The sequence below is a fragment of the Cervus canadensis genome, chromosome 27 (assembly GCF_019320065.1).
Source record: "Cervus canadensis isolate Bull #8, Minnesota chromosome 27, ASM1932006v1, whole genome shotgun sequence".
NCBI lineage: Eukaryota > Metazoa > Chordata > Mammalia > Artiodactyla > Cervidae > Cervus > Cervus canadensis.
The window spans coordinates 2,409,508-2,427,527 of record NC_057412.1 but is presented as its reverse complement, the minus strand read 5'-3'; the positions used below and the strand labels follow the sequence as shown (position 1 = coordinate 2,427,527).

At 54.7% G+C, this 18,020-nt stretch overlaps 1 protein-coding gene across 3 annotated transcripts in view; it reads right to left on the bottom strand.

Annotated features, from left to right (window-relative positions):
• Window positions 1–6,094: 6,094 nt before the first annotated feature.
• URB1 (URB1 ribosome biogenesis homolog) overlaps window positions 6,095–18,020 on the bottom strand; it is a 76,041-nt gene continuing 64,115 nt past the window's right edge. The window contains exons 31-39 of one of the 3 annotated variants that reach the window (XM_043448707.1): window positions 17,264–17,424; window positions 16,703–16,814; window positions 14,513–14,619; window positions 13,842–13,985; window positions 12,635–12,744; window positions 10,597–10,794; window positions 8,948–9,189; window positions 8,018–8,587; window positions 6,095–6,857 (exon numbers count right to left, since the gene is read on the bottom strand). In XM_043448707.1, the coding sequence (XP_043304642.1) occupies window positions 6,676–6,857; window positions 8,018–8,587; window positions 8,948–9,189; window positions 10,597–10,794; window positions 12,635–12,744; window positions 13,842–13,985; window positions 14,513–14,619; window positions 16,703–16,814; window positions 17,264–17,424 (1,826 nt within the window). In that variant the 3' untranslated portion in view covers window positions 6,095–6,675. Of the gene's footprint in view, window positions 6,858–8,017; window positions 8,588–8,947; window positions 9,190–10,596; window positions 10,795–10,817; window positions 12,257–12,634; window positions 12,745–13,841; window positions 13,986–14,512; window positions 14,620–16,702; window positions 16,815–17,263; window positions 17,425–18,020 lie in introns of those variants that run through there. The other 2 variants (XM_043448708.1, XM_043448709.1) reach the window with 2 other exon arrangements.

Below are 18,020 nucleotides of genomic sequence, written 5' to 3'. Positions count from 1 at the left end.
GTCCATCCTTCACAGACAGAGGCATAGTCCCACATACCCAGCAGTTGGAGGTGTTGTGGAAGGCTGCATAGGAATGTGCCCATGAGATGAAAACACTGTCCTGAGTTGAAATGGAAGTTAAATTCAAAATCACGTTGATGAGGCCAAGCAGCAGGAGTTGATTGTGTGGCTTCATCCTGAAGGGGCTCATCCGGGATCTTCTTTTTCTTCTTCTTAAGGATGGTCTTAGTCGCTTGAGGGTCAGCGGGGTCCCTCTGTGCAGTCCACTCAGCGTTTTCTGGGTCTGCGTGGTATGTTCTCTTCACCCTCTTATGATGGATCCAAGGGATAATACCTGCAACTTTAACTGCAGTAGGGGTAGTTAGAATAACATAAGGGCCCTTCCACAGAGGGGCTAGTAAATCAAGTTTCCAATCTTTGACCCATACTTGGTCACCAAGCGTAAGCTCATGAATCTGTTCCCCAAGGGGGAACGGCACACTTTCTTGTACAAACTTAGTTACCCGATTTATTACCTTACCCAATTCCATCTGCTGTGAAATCCTATCCCCCCATACCTGAGGCAAATTTTTGACACCTGTTTTATTATGAGAGGGGGCCTCCCATACACAATTTCGTATGGAGAATAGCCTTGGGACTGTGGGGTCATCCTGAGTCTGAGCAGAGCCGTCGGAAGCAAGTCCACCCAGGAGCAGTCAGTCTCTATGATCCACTTGGAGAGCCTCTTTAAGTGTCTGGTTGGTTCATTCTACCATCTCAGAACTCTGGGCCAATATGCAGTGTGCAGTTTCCATTTGATGTTTAAAGTTTTGCTTACTTGTTGTACTAAATCAGCTACAAAAGTCAGGCCATTGTCTGAACCAGTGCTGGTAGGAAGTCCAAATCTGGGAAGTATTTTCCTAAGCAGGCACTGGGCTATTTCTGATGTTCTTTCAGTCCAGGTAGGAAAAGCTTCTACCCATCCCAAGAACGTACATACTATGACCAGAAGGTAACGGTAGTGTTGATGAGGTTTCATTTCAGTGAAGTCCACTCCCAGGTGCTCAAGGGGCAGCGTGCCTTTCAGCTGAATACCCAGAGGTTTTTGTCTGAATACCCGAGAGGCAGCATTAACCTGTGAGCAGGCAGCATAGCCTAGGTGGGTCGCTTGGTGTGTTTGGCTCACCAGAGTGTGTGCCAGCTCCTCTGGTACCAATAATTTGCCACTTGGCAATTCCCACCATCTCTTTTCAATCTTGATGGCCCCTTCCGCTTTGGCTAACATGACAGCCATTGTCCTTGTTTTATCAGGCTAGTGTCATCAGTATATGGGACCCAATTAGGGTCTGGAACCTTGAGCCCTTCTTTAAAACAAACCCCAGATACCTTACCTCCTCCTTGTAGATCTGTGCCTTCTTCTTCAACACCCAGTAACCTGCTTCCATCAGCAGCTGGAGCAGTGATTTTGTCCCTTTCCAGCATTTTTCCTTGGTCTCGGCAGCCAGCAGCAGGTCATCCCCGTATTGTAGGAGCCGACATCCATACTCCTTTGGATGGAATGAGTCCAGGTCAGAAGCCCAGGCTTCCCCAAAGATGGCTGGGGAGTTCTTAAACCCTTGTCGGGGAGGCCAGATGAGCTGTTGTTTGGTGCTCCCGACTGGATCTTCCCATTCAAAGGCGAAGATGGGCTGTGACCCTGGGGCGAGGCGTATGCAGAAGAAGGCATCCTTGAGATCTAGGCAAGTATAAACTTTAGTCCTCAGTGGGAGGAGGCTAAGCAAGGTATAGGGGTTTGAAACAGTGGGGTGTAAAGTCACAGTAGCCTGGTTGAGTAGCCTGAGATCTTATACAGGCCTATAGTCCTGTCCTCCTTCCTTTTTGACTAGCAGGATTGGCGTGTTCCAAGCCGACTGGCACTCTGCTAGAATTCCCGCTTGTTTCAATCTATTGATGTGGGGCAGTATGCCAGCCCAGGCCTCTGTCGGTAGCGGGTACTGGCGCTTTCTAACCGGGATGGTGCCTGGTTTGAGTTCTATTATCACTGGGGCGTGATGTTTAGCCAGCCTGGGGGTAGGGGGGGTTGTCTTCCACCCAGACCTCAGGGAATAATTGAGTTAGCTCTCTCTCATGCTCTTCTGGCCCACCCGGTTCTTCCTTCGGAGGCTCATGCAACCTCCACTCATCTTGGAGATGAGAGAGAGAGCAAATAAGTCATAGAGTCCATCCGGAAGGTGGGCCTCTCCTCAGGGAAGAAAGTCACTTGTGCTCCTAGTTTGGAGAACAAGTCTCTTCCCTACAGGGGTATTGGACACTCAGGAATGTAGAGGAATTCATGAATCACTTGGTGACCCCCCATCTGACATTTTCTGGGCTGGCAAAACGGTTTAATCATCTCTTCTTCCGATACCCCAGTTACAGCGGTAGTCTTTTTGGACAGTGATGCCACAGGTTTTGTTACTACCGACAGTTCTGCTCCTATATCCACCATGAAGGCAATGTTTTGGTCCCCCACTTCTAAGGTTACCATGGGCTCTCGGGGACCTGATATCTCTGAGCCCCAGCAGCCCTATTTAATTTCCAAGTCAGCAAGCCCCACAACTGCAGGAGCTTCCTCTTCCTTCCTTGTCTTAGGGCATTCATTCTTCCAGCGGCCAAAAGCTCGGTACCGAGCACACTGGTTTGGCTGTAATGGGGCCCGGGGCCTCCGTTGGGACTGGCTGAAGGACTGTCCTGTCCCTGGGACAGATGAGGTTTTCTGGAGGGCCCGAGATAGACTTTCCCAGAGCAGCAGCTTGCACTGTAAGTCTCTAGTCTGTTCTCTTTCGTTCCCTCCGGCTCTCTGGCAGAGCGTGGTCTCTGCTTAATTCCAACGTCTCCCTCCCCTTCTTGTCAGTACTCACCGGGAGAGGAGGGTATAGCTTGGGCGGTTCGGTTGGAGCCGGATCCTGGAAGTGTTGGCCAGAGGCTTCTGTCACCGGGATTGGAGCTGGCCAAAACGGCGGCTCTAGGACCTCCGGGAGAGCTGGCGGAAGAGCAGTGGCCGCTGCAGGAACTTTACCTGGCCCTGGATCGGGCATTAAGGCGGCCTCCGGTCCCGGTGAAGCACTGGGAGGCAGGCGCGTCATTATCCAGCATGGGGGAGGGGTCAGGTCACCCCCGTCCAAATCCTGTAGAATTTCCTTTTTTATCATCAGTCAATTTTTGTGCCATTAATATTTTTCCCTTTCCCTTCTGGATACAGAACCTTGTCCAAGTAGGAGGGTCTTGAGCGAACCCTAGCCATGAGTCAATAGATGGATATTGATCCAGGTATCCTGGCTCTCCTGTGACTACGGTATAGATTGCTTCCACTATTTTTAAGTTCATGGTGTTCTCTGGTGGCCATCCTACTCCCATAGGTGGCCATTCGACCTCATAGAGTATGTGGAGGCGGTTAGGCTTCATCTTCACCCCATAGTCTCCTCCTAATCCCTTCTTTAAATTTTTAATCATGCACTCCAATACAGTTGCCTTATATTCACTTCCCCCTATCTTGCTTACCTTCTCGGACCTTCTTCTACTTTTCCTTTTTGTTCTGTCTCCGAAGTTCTCAGTACCTTATGTACTTCTGATATTTCCACTCAATGACACTTAAATTGCCTATTCTGCTCCTTCCTAATTGGGGTGAGAAGAGCCTTACCTGCCAGATCCCAGAGGGAGAAGGGGGATTGGCGTGTCTTCACCTGCTGGTCAGCACAGCCAAACCAGAACACCACATAGTCCAAGACTGTTTCTCCCTTAAAGTCCATTCTGCCTTGGTGGGCTTGATCAGGTGCGGATGAAAACACAGATGGGTTAAATATCCCACGTCCCAGGCCATCTCCGGAAAAGCCAATTCATACTCACTTCTGTATCCCCCTCCTTCTAGCCTGACAATCCCGAGGGGGTCAAGAATTTCACAGCAGATGGGACACCTCCTGGGGGAGGGCAGAATATGAGCATACAAGTACCCGTTTCCTATCCTAAAAATCCCCTGGCGATCGCTGGTAATAATTTTCCCCGAGATGGCGTGGACACACCTCCTAAATGACCTTCACAAATTTCCTTCCTAAGCCCTAGCACGCTCGTTGACCTGTGTACCAAGCAATCACCGCCTGCCTATTCCAGGCTCCTGTGGGTCCCCGCCCCTTCTAGTCCCTCCCAGGGGGGGTGATCAGGCCCCCTCTTCCACCCTGCCAAGTGGGTTCCTCCTCACCTGAGCGCTCCGTTCCCTTGCTGCCGTCCACTACCTGCTAAAGTGAAAGGTCCGGGCATTGAGAAGCAGAATACTTCCAGAAGGGTGAGGCGCCTCCCCCCCTCTAGAAGATTCAAGCCACAAGGCCTTGGAGTAGTCCCAAATGGGACTTGTCTCCTCAAAGTGAGGAGTTTCCTGGCCAATGCACCAAATGTATCACGCGTTCCGGGAAACAAACTCACTCAGAAGGACAATGCAGAGAGTGGAGTGCAGTTTATTACACCGGTGGGCCCAAGGCAGAGTCTCGTCTTAGCCAAGGACCCTGACCAGCATTTGTGAAAATGGGCCACGTGTACGTGTCCGAACCCACCACCCCAAATTCCTTGAGACTTACACAAACTAAGGAAGGGTAAATACAATCCCAATAACCCCATCACTCATGTGCCACGTGCTCAGACAGTTAAACAATTAGCCAATAATCAATAAGCATGAGGTTACACTCTGACAGGTACAGAAAAACTTATGGCCTGTCTGGAGGAAGGGGTGATTAGTGTATGTGCTCTCTTAGGCAATGAGTAACCTGGATACAGTCTTCAAGATTCCCCTGTCCGGAGGGGATCTTATCCTTCTGTCGTTGTTCCCATAGACACTAAACACAGAGTGTAAAGTCCACTGGAGAGGTGGCTGAGCATGGTCAGCATGGACAGGCCTGAGATGGGGTCCAGGCCCTGTGAAGTCCTTCTTCAGCATGGCTGACCTGTACCTTTTTTAGGGCACCCTTGAAGGGCCTGCCAGGTTCCCCTCCACCCCCTCACAGTGCCCGCCCGGCCAGGCTTGCTGACTGTGGTCAAGGGAGCCAAGCCACACCTTCCATGCAGCCGGGTCCAGCAGGCAGGGCCTCAGCCCGAGTGGCAGGAGGGTCCCGTTCTGGGTGTGACCATGTGACCTGAGACCCCCAAAGGACCTAGTTCTCTAGGGCCTGACAGTTTCCTCCAGGCAAATTGTCTGGAGCCAGCATCACACCATGAAGCCCACAAGTCCCACCCCACCCCATCCCAGGTGACTGAAAAAAAATTCTGCCAGCTGAGGGCCAGGCTTGGCCTGCCAGACCCAGGGGCAGTGGGTTAGAGGGACGATGGGGGAAGGGACACTGACGGGCTCCGGAGAGGCACAAAGGGAAGAGGACCACGTGGCCCTTCCAACTTGAATCTAAATACTGCATTCTGGATTCTGAAGATTCTAAGACCACCACTGTGGGAATTTTGCAGGGGAAGGAATAGGAGAAGTCAACACTCCTTGACTTCCAGATGATCAGCCTGACTGGTAGGAAGGGGATAAACGCACAGAGAATTACTCCTGTCTTGGCAAGAACTTGGCAAGTCATTATTAAACAAAACAAAACAAAACAAAAAAAATAACAGCAGCAAAGAGTTTAAACAACACTGGAGGGAAACAAAGGGAAACACATGCTTAAGCTGCAACCAAGCCATTCCCAGCGCTATAAATGTCACGTGGTTAGTTGTGTCCGACTCTTTGTGACCCCATAGACTGTAGCCTGCCAGGCTCCTCTGTCCATGGCGATTCTCCAGGCAAGAATTCCGGGGTGGGATGCCATGACTTCCTCCAGGGGATAAATGCCGTTAGGGTAAATAAACAGCCACCTCCCCGGTGACGGACCAGGAGTGCTGAGTGCTGGCATGGCAAGAGGGTACGTACAGAGCTTCAGGTGAACAGGACCGAACTTTACCTGGCATGAAATTCATGAAACTTCACATTCAATGCTCGCCAGCTACAGTATCAATTTATATAGGAAACTTAAAACTCAAATCCTCAACTCTAAAATGCAGGTTTCTATAGAATAAAAATAGTCTGATTCAGTCAATAAAAACGAAACACAAAACCTAACAAAAATAGACATTTATTAACAAGTTATAAAATTCAAAGTCCTCTCTTTCAAACGGAATTTTTAAAAATATAGGCTGTCTTTTCCAAGCAGAAGTCAAAATAATTTTATACTTTAAGAATTTAGTACAATGACCTTTCATTTAGTAAAACAACTTTAACACAATACTGGAAGGGTTTATTTATTCAAAAAGTTACACAAAGCTTTGCTGTGACTTCTTCTGAAAAGGAAACTTGAAACATCTCTCTTCATGCTCCTGTGTCTCGTATACTTTTAGACATTTCAACTTTAGCGTTACCTCAATTTGAGGTATTTCTCTGAGGAATAATGAGCACCTCATAGGAAGGGTCTTCCCGGACCAGGGCTCCTGGCCCTGGGGCCGCCCAGGCCCACTCTAACCCTGACCTCTCTGCATACACGGTCCCTTGAGCTTATTATGTTATCAGTCACCTAAATGAAGCCAACGTTTCCCGACACAACAGCGGGTCTACATGCACAGCCTGCATCTCACAGGCCTTCCGGGGAAACCAGACTCAACCCGACTCCTGCAACCTGGAGCCGGAGGTGCCGGCCACAGGGGTCAGGTGTCGGGGACCGTGGCCGCGATGTCCCTGCAGAGCCGGACGATGGCCTCCTCGTCGCCCCCTCCCGACTCCTCCGCGGCGTCGAGGACCATCCGGACATGGCTCAAGAGAGTGTCTGGTCGCTGGGCCCCCAGCCAGATGTCCTTAATGTATAGAGATACCAGGAACGCGGCGGCAGCTGAGGAAGCAACAACGAGGCCGTTAGGGTGCAGCCCGGTCGGCTGGGAACGAGTCTCCCACCCCCCACACGGTCACCCGGGGCTCACGCGGCCCCAGGTGGCAACCTGTGGCAAGCGTGCAGATAGTCAGTCCTTCCTGTGCCTAACTGCTGGGCTCATCCTTCCAGTTCGTGTTAAAACTTTTCTCACGTGATGACTGTGTGTTGAATCTAAGCCTCATCCTTGGTGTTGACCCACCCAGGCCAAGAACCACAACTGAAGTTTGGGAGGGGTGGCCCTTGGGCCATGGGCACAGGCAAGTGGAGGAGGTTTACAGGGCAGGGGAGACAGCAGGGCCCCCCTGCAACCAGGTGAGCTCACCTGCCGGGCTGTGGCCCCGCCCCTTCCCTGCCCCCCTCCAGCCCTCCCTGAAGGGCCAACCCTCCAGATGACTAAGGAGAACCCTGCAGACGCCCACCGCCTCCCTGTTGCCCTCCTATGGCCTTTGCTGTTGCCTCACCCAAGCAGGCACACCTTTATCGCCTGCTAGGTCGCTTCAGTTGAGTCTGACTCTTTGAGACCCCATGGACTGTCGCCCCAGGCTCCTCTGTCCGTGGGGATTCCCCAGCAAGAATGCTGGGTCGGGTTGCCCTGCCCTCCTCCGGGGGATCTTCCCCACCCAGGGACCGAACCTGCGTCTCTTATGTCCCCTGAACTGGCATGCAGGTTTTTCACCACTAACCCACCAGGGAAGCCACCACACCTTTATCAAGCACCCACTAAACGCTGTGCAGCTGAACTGTGACTTGGGCGCCTGTATGCGCATGTGTGTGCGCTTGTGACCACGAGGCGCAACGTAATTCTGCATGAATGATAACAGCAGGAAGTTAGAAAGCCTCGCAGCGCCCCCAGGGGGACACAAGGCCGTCCGGAGGGCGTTCCTCTCCGCTGTTTCCCCGTCGATCAAAGTCCTACCTGAAGGCAGAGGCAGGGCCTTCCTCTCCCCTGCGCACTTGGGACCCAGGGGCTGACTCTCTGTGCTCCCCAGACCCGTGCTGAGGGCCGTCCTCCCCGTAAGGCTTCACTGACAGCGCCCGCAGGCTGTGAGAACGGGGAGTGCTCCCGGCGCCAAGCCCTCCCCACGCGGTCTGCAGCCTCCGAGCCCAGCCCCCCACGTTACCTCGTGTGTCCGCATCCTCCTCGGCGTCCAGGGAGGAGAGGTGGACGGCCTCGAGCACCGGCTGGAGGGGGCTCCCCACGGGGCCTCGGGCCGCCACCAGCCGCAGCAGGACGGCGTTGAAGAGGCCGGCCAAGCGGTTCGGCCCCTCCGGCTCCGCGGCGCCGCAGAACCTGCTGTACAGGTGGAACAGGCCGCTCGTCACGGCGCCGTCGCGGAGGAGCTCAGCCACCACCGCGGGCCGCGGCAGGATGTGGCTCTCGAGCCAGCCCAGGAGGCTCGCCGCGTCCGCCCGGCCAAGCGGGCTCCCAGCTGCGGAGCGCAGCACCCAGCTGGCCACCAGGGAGGCGATGGCACCCACAGGGCCCGCGTCTTCGCGCTCCGGGTCGGCGCCGGGGGCCTCGGGCTCCCAGTGGGTCAGGATGGACCTCAGGAGGCCCCTGCAGGACTCCAGGGCGGCCGCCGGCAGCTCGGGGTCCGCCGCCTCCTCCGCCTCGCTGGGTCTCCCCTTCCGGGCCCGCGGGCCTCTGGCTCGGGCTGGCGCGCCAGGCTTGTTCTTCTCCTTGAGCATCTCTGTTACCCGCACACAGAGGAAAAGAGAAAAGGCGTGAGACCGCCATTTGCCCACAGAGATGCAGAGGGTGGGGCATCCACGCAGGGGAGGGCACAGCTCAGAGCTGGGTTCCCATAGGACGCGCCGGCCTGGGGCTCGGGCGGGGCTCGGTGTTTCCCTGTGACCGTCATTAGCGCTACTGTAGCTGAGCACCGGGGAGCGGCAGAGCCGGGCCGCATCTCCTGCGAGCGCCATGAAGACACACAGGCCCTGTCTCTAAGCCTCGGGGGTGGGGGGGAGACGCCAGCTGCTCTGGGGGGCGGGGAGGGCAGCAAGCACGCTGCGGAGAGATGAGACAGAACCACGCGGCGGACACTCACTCAGCAGCTCCCGGACTTGGCACTTCTCCGCGGCGGCCCTCAGGTCCTCCTGCAGCCGGACGTCTCTCTCCACGAGGTTCCACTTGTGCAGGAGCACGAGGACGTCCCGGGTGGACAGCACCGTGGCGTTCACGGTCAGGCGGTTCATGTCCTTGAAGGCCCGCAGCACGGTGGTCCGGTACCTCAGGACCGAGTCGAGTGCCCCGAAGAAGCCGGTCAGCTGGGTGGAGGCCAAGGTGGGCCTATGGGGGAGCCGATGATCCCGGGCTGGGCAAGAGCTGCCTCGTCGTCTGCAGCCCAGGACCCAGGCGACCCTTTCCAACAGACCAGGGCGTGGAGCCCAGCACCTCCCCAGGGGAGGCGGACAGGGGACCAGGGTCCAACCTCCACCCTGGAGGCACAGAAAGCTCTCTGGAAACCCGGAGAGGGTCAGGATGCCAGCCGCCCCGCTATCAACTCCAGGACCGTGGGATCCTCTCCAACTCAGGAACTAAAGGCCAAGAGAAGCCCATGGATAGCACCACCCATGGCCCAGCCTGCGGAGGGCACTGGAAGGACATATATTCTTCCAAGTTCTAAGGAATTTAAAATTCAAAACTGTCTGCTCTATACACTTTTCACATTTATTATTATTTAATAAATTTATTAAATAATTGTATCAATTTATTATTGATACAATTGTTATTCTCAATGACAGCCAGTTCTCAGAGACCAGTGTGTCTTTGGTGGTGGTTTAGTTGCTAAGCCGTGTCCAACTCTTTGTGACCCCATGGACTGTAGCCTGCCAGGCTCCTCTGTCCACGGAATTCCCAGGCAAGAATACTGGAGTGTTGTGTCTTTGGACAACTCCAAAATAAAGACCCTGATGCTGGGAGAGATTGAAGGCGGGAAGAGAAGGGGACGACAGAGGATGAGATGGTTGGATGGCATCACCGACTCAACGGACCTGAGTTTGAGCAAGTTCCGGGAGATGGTGATGGACAGGGAGGCTGGGTGTGCTACAGTCCATGGGGCTGCAAAGAGTCAGACACGACTGAGTGACTGAACTGAACTAAACTGAACTAAGAAACATGGCTACCCAGCATCGATTCAACAGCTAATTTCAGAACAACAGAAAACCAAACACTCTGTTCTTTATCAAGAAGGTTTTCACTCTGAGATGACAATCCATTCGCTATCCATTGCCTGGTTCCCATCAGCACACCTCTGTTCCCACACCAGAAGCTTGAGGACATGGTGTATTTTCTCTAACACAGTAGAATCCGACAAGCACTGAGTTCTCCTGAGGAAACCAAGTGTGTAATTCCAAGGGGAAAATACTGAAGTTTTCTAGGAAATTCATAGCTGAAAGGGAGCCTATGCAGGCTAATACAGGTGGAGGTGAGTTTGGGAACAACCTAACTTTCTTAAATTTAAAATCACAGAAAACATGTTCTTTCTACATCATTTTGACTGCTTGAATCCAAATATCCAGGTAGATGGTTTGCCTGCTAAAAATGATCTGGCGTGACAGGCTGCAGGTTTCCTGTGTTAAGCAGCCTCCTAAAGTCTAACTGTTAAAGAGGAACAGGGGAAATGGGTGTCCTGAGGTTAGGACCACAGCCCCGGCCGAGCCCGCCTGTGGAGCCGGGACCGGGGGAGGGGCTCACCTCAGGTGCTTCGTGAGCACAAGGAGAACGTAGAGGAACTCGTCCACCAGGTGCAGGGCCAGCAGCTTCGGGGGCTCCTGGGACCCAGGCCTGCAGGGAGGCTGCGCCCCGGCCTGCACGTCTCTGTTGCCCAGCGTGGTCACCCACAGCATGTGCAGCAGGGAGATGAGGTTGGAGAGCAGTGCAGTTTCCAGAAACCTGAAGCCAAACATGGGGAGAGTCAGCTCTCTGTCACATCCTCTCCTCCCATCTCCTGGAGGGGGTGGGTGGGAACCAGGGAGGAGATGGTGATGGTGGTGGCCACCCCAGGGGCCGGCTTCTCCCCCAGCCCCCAACCCTTCCATGCGCTCACTGAGCCACTGCAGCCCCGGACAGGCACAGCACCCAAGGAAAGACAGGGTGTCTGCTACAAAACGCAGCTCCATCCCAGGGCGAGGCCCCAACCCTCCCTTCTCATCAGAAACTTTCTGGTGGAAGAAACTTTCTCACCAACCCTCCTTTCTCCCCTCAGTCCCATCTAAGATATACTCTGGAGTCTCTGGCATGGAAGGGAGAGCCTCCCTGCGCACGAGAACAACCCACTCTAAAGCACAGAGGTAACAGCCAGGAGCAGACAATCAGCCAGTGCGGCCTTCGGAGAGAAGATACTACTTTCTTTAGGAGAAAAAATTATAAGTTCTTTTTAAAAATGCACAAAAGAAGAAAGAAAGGAAAAATTAAAAAAAGGGGGGGGGGTCAAAGAGTCTGGATAGTCCCAGAGTTATTATCACAGACAGCTGTCTGAAGGAAAGATTCCTGTCACTGAGGGGGCTGCCTGCTGAGACAAGAGTCATCTTTTCACACAGCCTCAGAAGTAGAAGACTGTTAGGAATCAAAACGGGTCACGTTGTGGCTGAACTGTGTGCCCTTCCACCCCGCCCCACCATTCACAGGTAGAAGCCCCAACTCCCGCTGTGACTGTATTTGGAGGTGGGGCCTTTGGGAGGTCATTAGGTTTAGATGAAGTCATGAGGATGGAGCCCCATGACCGGATTAGCACCCTGTAAGAAGCTTGTGGTTCAGCTGGTAAAGAGTTCGCCTGCGATGCAGGAGACCTGGGTTCAATCCCTGGGCTGGGAAGAGCCTCAGGAAAAGGGAAAGGCTGCCCACTCCAGTATTCTGGCCTGGAGAATTCATGGACTGTATAGTCCATGGGGTCACAAAGAGTCGGATACGACTGAACGACTTTCATTGTCACTGTCTGTCAAGAAGCGGAAGACACCAGAGCGCTCTCCTTCTCTCTCCCTGCCCGGACACAGGGACACTGTGGACCCTGGGAAGAGGGCTCTCACCGAAGCCGACCGAGCTGGCCCCTGGGAGGGGAGAAAACGAATCCGTGCCGTTTTGCCAGCCAGTGACAGCAGCCCCGGTCACAAGACAAGACGCCCACGCCAGCCCTCGATGCGGCATGGGCCCTTAACAGGGCACCTTGACCCTGGGCGCGCTGAACCCACATCACCGCGTGAGCGAGCGCTCCCGAAACCCGTCTCTGCCTCACAACCTCGGAAAGAACCCCACTCCTGGAGAGCAGCCTGGGCTGCACAGAAGATGGAAAGGTGGTGTAGAGGACGCTGTTTTGGGGAACGCGGATTCTCCTGGACGCTCCTAGCGGACACTGGAGCTGCAGGAGGTGCCATGATCTCAGGGTCTCCCCCCGACTCCCCTCTGCCTGATGGCCAGCACGCATGCACTCATTCTGCCTATACCCGCCCCATGTCCAGCGCGCATGCGGTCTCCCGCCCCACCCCATGCCCAGCACGCATGTGCACTCGCTCCCTCTTTTTCCCTGATGCCCAGTGCGCATAAGCTTCCCCACCCCCATGCCCAACACGCATGCACGCTCCCCCACCCGATGCTCAATGCGCATGCGCTCCCCACCCCTCCCCATGCCCAGCACGCACGCGTGCTCCCCCTCCACCCGATGCCCACTGCGCTTGCGCTCCTCCGCCCCTACCCCCTACCCCCCCCACCCCCTCTTCTCAGGATACAAGGTGCTCACTTGCTCTCCAGGATGTTTAGGACCCACGTCAGGAGGCTGTAGTCTCGTAGCATCTCATAGGCAGACCTGGCATCCCGGGCGGCATTCTGCAGAATCTCCAGAATCCAGTTCTGTAGACCCCAAGCAAAAAGTCATTGGTTTTCTGTGGGAAAAACTTGACTTACCCGAACCAGGAAAGGCCTTTAAAAAACAGAACGGTGTGTCCCCACTACACAGACGATCGCTGCACGTGACACCTGCCAGGTCTGCGAGAATGGTGGCCGTGGGGGACCACCCTCCCCACCGTAATTGCCAGAGGAGGCAGACGGCCGCAGGGAGAGCGCGAGCCTGGGGACACCCACCCGCTAACCCATCACCAGGGGAGACGCGGCACGGAAACCACGCGGCCCCGCATCCCGGCAGCCTGAGCCGGGACAGTGAAGATTCACAGCTAGTCCAGCCATGAACTGCTGCTGGTGGCTCATTTCATCGCCTCTGTTTTACCACATGGAGAGGACAGAGAGATGGGACTCTCGCTGGAACTGTGAAAGGGGTGCTCCCCCCCCCACCCCATTTTTTTTTTTTGCAAACCACATGGCATATGGGAATCTTAGTTTCTGGACCAGGGATTGAACTTATGCCCCCTGCAGTGGAAGCACGGAGCCCTAACCACTGGAGTACCAGGGAAGTCCCTAATTGGGTGTGTTAGAGTGCTAACATGCCATAAAAAGTAGAAATCCACCTTACTCACATTCCGCTTATGCAGACTCACTCCTCTTTAGCCATATTTTACGTGATGCCAGAGACAGACACTGATAAGGCTACAAACTCATCAAAACCCCACAGGCTTTTCCTAGTTAACATCTCACTCCACATGATTTCTTGCTTCAGTGACAGAGCTCATGTGTGGACTTCCTCCTCAGCTGTGAGGCAGCCGGTTTCGAAGGCTGACTCCTTTCCCCACCAAGGTCTGAAGACCTGCAGTTTCTGTGTTACGTGACACGCTGGTGGCTGGTGCATGTCTGGAAGCGCCTCAGTCGTGTGTGGGGTGACATGTTTGCAGAGCTCTCGGCTGCCCAGAGCCTCCTGTTTCTCACTACCCGCCTCCCTCCCCACTGGCCCTGGGCCCAGGTGAGGGCACCGGGAAGCGAATGTTGAGGCAGGCGGTCAGGTGAGGGTCCACGGGGCGGGACTTGCAGGTGGTGGAAACCCGAGCAGGGGCGCCTACCTGGGCCGCCTCGTCGCACAGCGGGCTGCTGAAGAAGGACAGGACGATGTGGAGGACGCCCCGCCTGGCGCAGAGCTCGAAGCAGTGCTTGTCCCGCATTCCCTGGCGGAGGAGCCCCAACACCCACTCCCGCTCCGTCTTCTGCTGTGAAGCCCCGCAAACAAGAGACCGTCGTTAAACATGTGAAGTCTCTTTTTTTCCCTGAAAACTCTTCCAGCACCACTATTTTCAAGGGGTGGTGAAGACTGCAGCATGGCAGCCCCCGACCCTCCGTTTCTGGGTCTGTTATTAAAAACCCTCCCTCTCTCTCTGCTTCCATTTCTCCGGGTCAGGAATAAAGGACCAGGTCACATTTATACACTCAACTGTGCTCATGTGTTCCATAAAAGCACATCAATAGTCAACCCTGTGATTCGCCCAGAAAATAACAGCGAGGAGGCTGTGATTTGAGGCCTCTGGGGTCTGCGAGGTCTGAGAAGCACCTGAGAATCACAGTGTGGACTGGGAAGCGTTTTCACAGGCAGGCCCGCCTGACCCCGCACGCGACCCCCACGCTCCACCCCGGCCTGGGCTCTGCCGCCAACAAGTCTCCGTAGGGATGCGTTGGCACAGTGGCTGAGCATCCCACTCAGGAGACTGGGGACCTCATGGGTCTCAGGGCAGGGTGCTACCTCGAAGTCTGAGCTGTAGAAGAACTGGTAGAAGCCTGGAACTTTGCTCATGTTCAGGTACTCGTGGGACAGCAGGAACTTGTTGATCTTCATGTACATGTGCTCCTCTGTGAACACAAGCAGACTGTCACTCAAAGGGAAAGTGAAGTCGCTCGGTCATGTCTGACTCTTTGCGACCCCGTGGACTGTAGCCTACCAGACTCCTCCATCCATGGGATTTTCCAGGCAAGACTACTGGAGTGGGTTGCCATTTCCTTCTCCAGGGGATCTTTCCAACCCTGGGATCGAACCCAGGTCTCCTGCAGTGCAGGGAGACACTTTACCATCTGCATCACCAGGGAAGCCCGGCTGTCACTCAGGAGGGTGCCAAAAGGACACCCCGTGGCCAGGTGGAGTCGGGGAGTGGGGTCCTGGGGGGGGGTGGTGGTCAGACAGAAATCTCTGCCCCCACGGGGCTTTCTAATTCTCATCCAGGTGATCAGCTCTCAAGAATTAAAATGCAGTAAGACACCTTAGGTCTACACGGCATAAGGGCTTCTCTCACGGCTCAGGAACCACTTGGGGATGTTCGGTCCTTTGCTGATACCATTCCCTCCGAGGCATCAGCCTAAGCTCCAATCAGCTGGTGAGCAGAGTGCGGGCTGCCACACCGAAGACAGCACAGGGCTAATACCAGCTCATCAGCCTCCCACTGAGGGAACTTCCACAGCAAAGGGGGCTCAGACCTGCCCTGGGTCACTTGGCTCTGGGATGCAATAGGGCCAACACCTCCTCCCCTGGTCTTACCCTTGGACCGTCGCCTCCCATTTATCCAAAGCACCTGCAGCCTCACAGCCCATCCAACACCGCTGCCCTGAGCCCCTGCACTGACATGAGGTCTGATGTGGGACAGCTCACCTGGGGGGGCACAGACTGGACAGAAGGCCAAGACTATCCCTCGTGACCTCGGCCAGGATATTTTCTCTGAAGAGCCTGTTTCTTTAGAGTCTAAATGGCTAATTACCTTCTTTCCTCCCATAATTTCTAAGGTTAAAAAAAAAACCAAACCATGCCATAAAAATGACATAGGACCAGATGAAAATCAGATCTGAGTTCCAACAGCGACGTGACTGCAGACCAATCATGGGGCCTTGGACAAGCTATTCGGGTTTCCCAGGTGGCGCTAGTGGTAAAGGACGCACCTGCTGATGCAGGAGACCTAAGAGATGCGGGTTTGATCCCTGGGTCAGGAAGATGCAGTGGAGAAGGAAATAGCAACCCCCTCTAGCATTCCTGCCTGGAGAATCCCATGGACAGAGGAGCCTGGTGGGCTACAGTCCATGGGGTTGCAAAGGGACAGACATGACTGAAGCAACTTAGCAGGCATGCACAGACAAGCTGCTTAACCTTGGGGTTAACCTCCGGCTGGAAGGCTGTTTCGCCATCTGCAAACAACCACATTACCTGCAAAGAGCCCTGTGGTCCCTAACGGCATCAACATTCTGTAACTTTTCACTAGTAACAAAAAGAAAAGGTCCCATGATAGACTGACTTGTGCTCAGATCACCCCGATAGTGGGCAGCTGTGAAGACAAAGTGGAGCCATGTTCTGCGCCCTGGTGACGCGGGCACAGGGGCCCACAGGCCGCCTGTCCTCCTATTGGTGAGCTGCGCTGACGCTGACGCTGACCCCCCGGGGATGCGGGCACAGGGGCCCACAGGCCGCGTGAACTGCGCTGATGCTGACCCCCTGGGGACGCGGGCACAGGGACCCACAGGCTGATTGTCCTTCCCCTGGTGAGCTGCGCTGACAGTGACCCCCTGGGGACGCAGGCACAGGGACCCACAGGCCGCCTGTCCTTCCGCTGGTGAGCTGCGCTGACGCTGACTCCGAGCTTGGAGCGTGGCTGCCAGCACCGATGGGGCCTCTGGGTCAGGCCCCTTCCAAGCGCTTGCATGTAGATCTGTGAGTCCCTCAACAGGCCCTCTGGTGGAGCTGTGATCTGCTTTTACTACAGCTTTTCACGCCTGCAGGCAGATAGGAACTCACACTCACCCCCATCACACTCACACACATTCTCTTGCACCTTGCACTTGTGACCCTCACACATGTGCTAGTGGACTGGTTATGCTAGTGGGATTAACGCCGCCAAATGGCCTTGCTCAGCTTCAGAATTTCCACCTCGCCCCAACCTGTTTCTAGCAGTGGTACCTGGTTTCAAAATCTGCAAGGCTGCCTTGGCAATGAAGAGAGTCAGGGTGAAGGTGAGTCTCATGTTCTTGGTTCGGATCCCGTTCCGGACCACGTCCAACAGGTACAGTACCTTAAAAGCAGGAAAAAGGGCGGGGTCGGGGGGAGAATTTGCAGAACAGCTGCGACCAGCCTTGTCTCTTGCAGCCGACTCCACGGCTTTGCAGGGTGGCCCGCGTCTCACATCCAGCCCCCACCCCCGCCTTCAGGGCATGGCTTCTGAGGCTCTGTGTGTCCTGGGTGACAGCTGCTGTAACCTGAGTTCAGATCAAGGAACCAGTCGGCAGAAATGAGAACTGCTCTGCCCTCCGTGATGCAAGAAGAGTTCTTGTTAGGGGAGACCTCTCTCCACCACCCAGGGCTGAGGGCCCAAGATGACCTCTGGTACCACCCCCTGCCCCGCCAGGAGGAGACAAGGCTTCGGTTCTGTATCAGAGTCTCTGGGCAACGCCTCTGAGTTCTTCAGGAAATCCTCCCACCAGGCCGGGCAGAGAGCTGGCCCCCTCAGCCCCTGGGGGTTACCTGGGGCTGCTCCCGGAAGCGCGCCCCCTCCAGCTGCGAGTAGTAGGCCGCCAGCACCGAATAGGCCGCAGCGCGCATCTGCGGGTCGTAGCTGCTGAGGGCCGCGACGGTCAGGCCCAGAGCGTTGGAATCCACGAATTTTCTACAGTCCACCACAAATTCTGAGGGAGATAAAACACAGCGTTAACTACACACACACACACACACACACACAACGATTCCATGATACACGTGCAACACAGAATTCCATTTCCTTTTGCATTTTACTATCATCTGCAGCGTGTGTGTGCCAGACACAGAAATGCAAGTCTCCCTCCTGCTCCCGTAAGTTCTGCTGCGGTTGTCTAAAAGACCGTCTCCCCTCCCGTGGCAGCAACCACAGGCCTTCAGTTTCAGAGACACTTGTAAATCCCAACGAGGACTCTTTCATCGCTTCTAACAAATACCCAATGAGTCAGAGAACATCAGAGATGTTCGGAGGTGTCAGAGGTGACATTAGCACCCACCACTGAGGTCCCAGCATGAAGAAGCCATAACGGGGGGGTGGGGGGAGGTAGGAGGAAGGGAGTTGGCAGGGAAAGCCAGCTTAGTCAGTCGGATGAGTGACCTTGGAATGCACTATCAATAAAAGATAAACCAATACCACTGATAATATTTTCTACTCTTTTTTCTTTTCTCTTCTCTCCCCAAAATTTAACACTTAAAAAGATAATGTCCACAGTTTAAACAAACAAAAAAAAGCTAAAAATAAATAAAT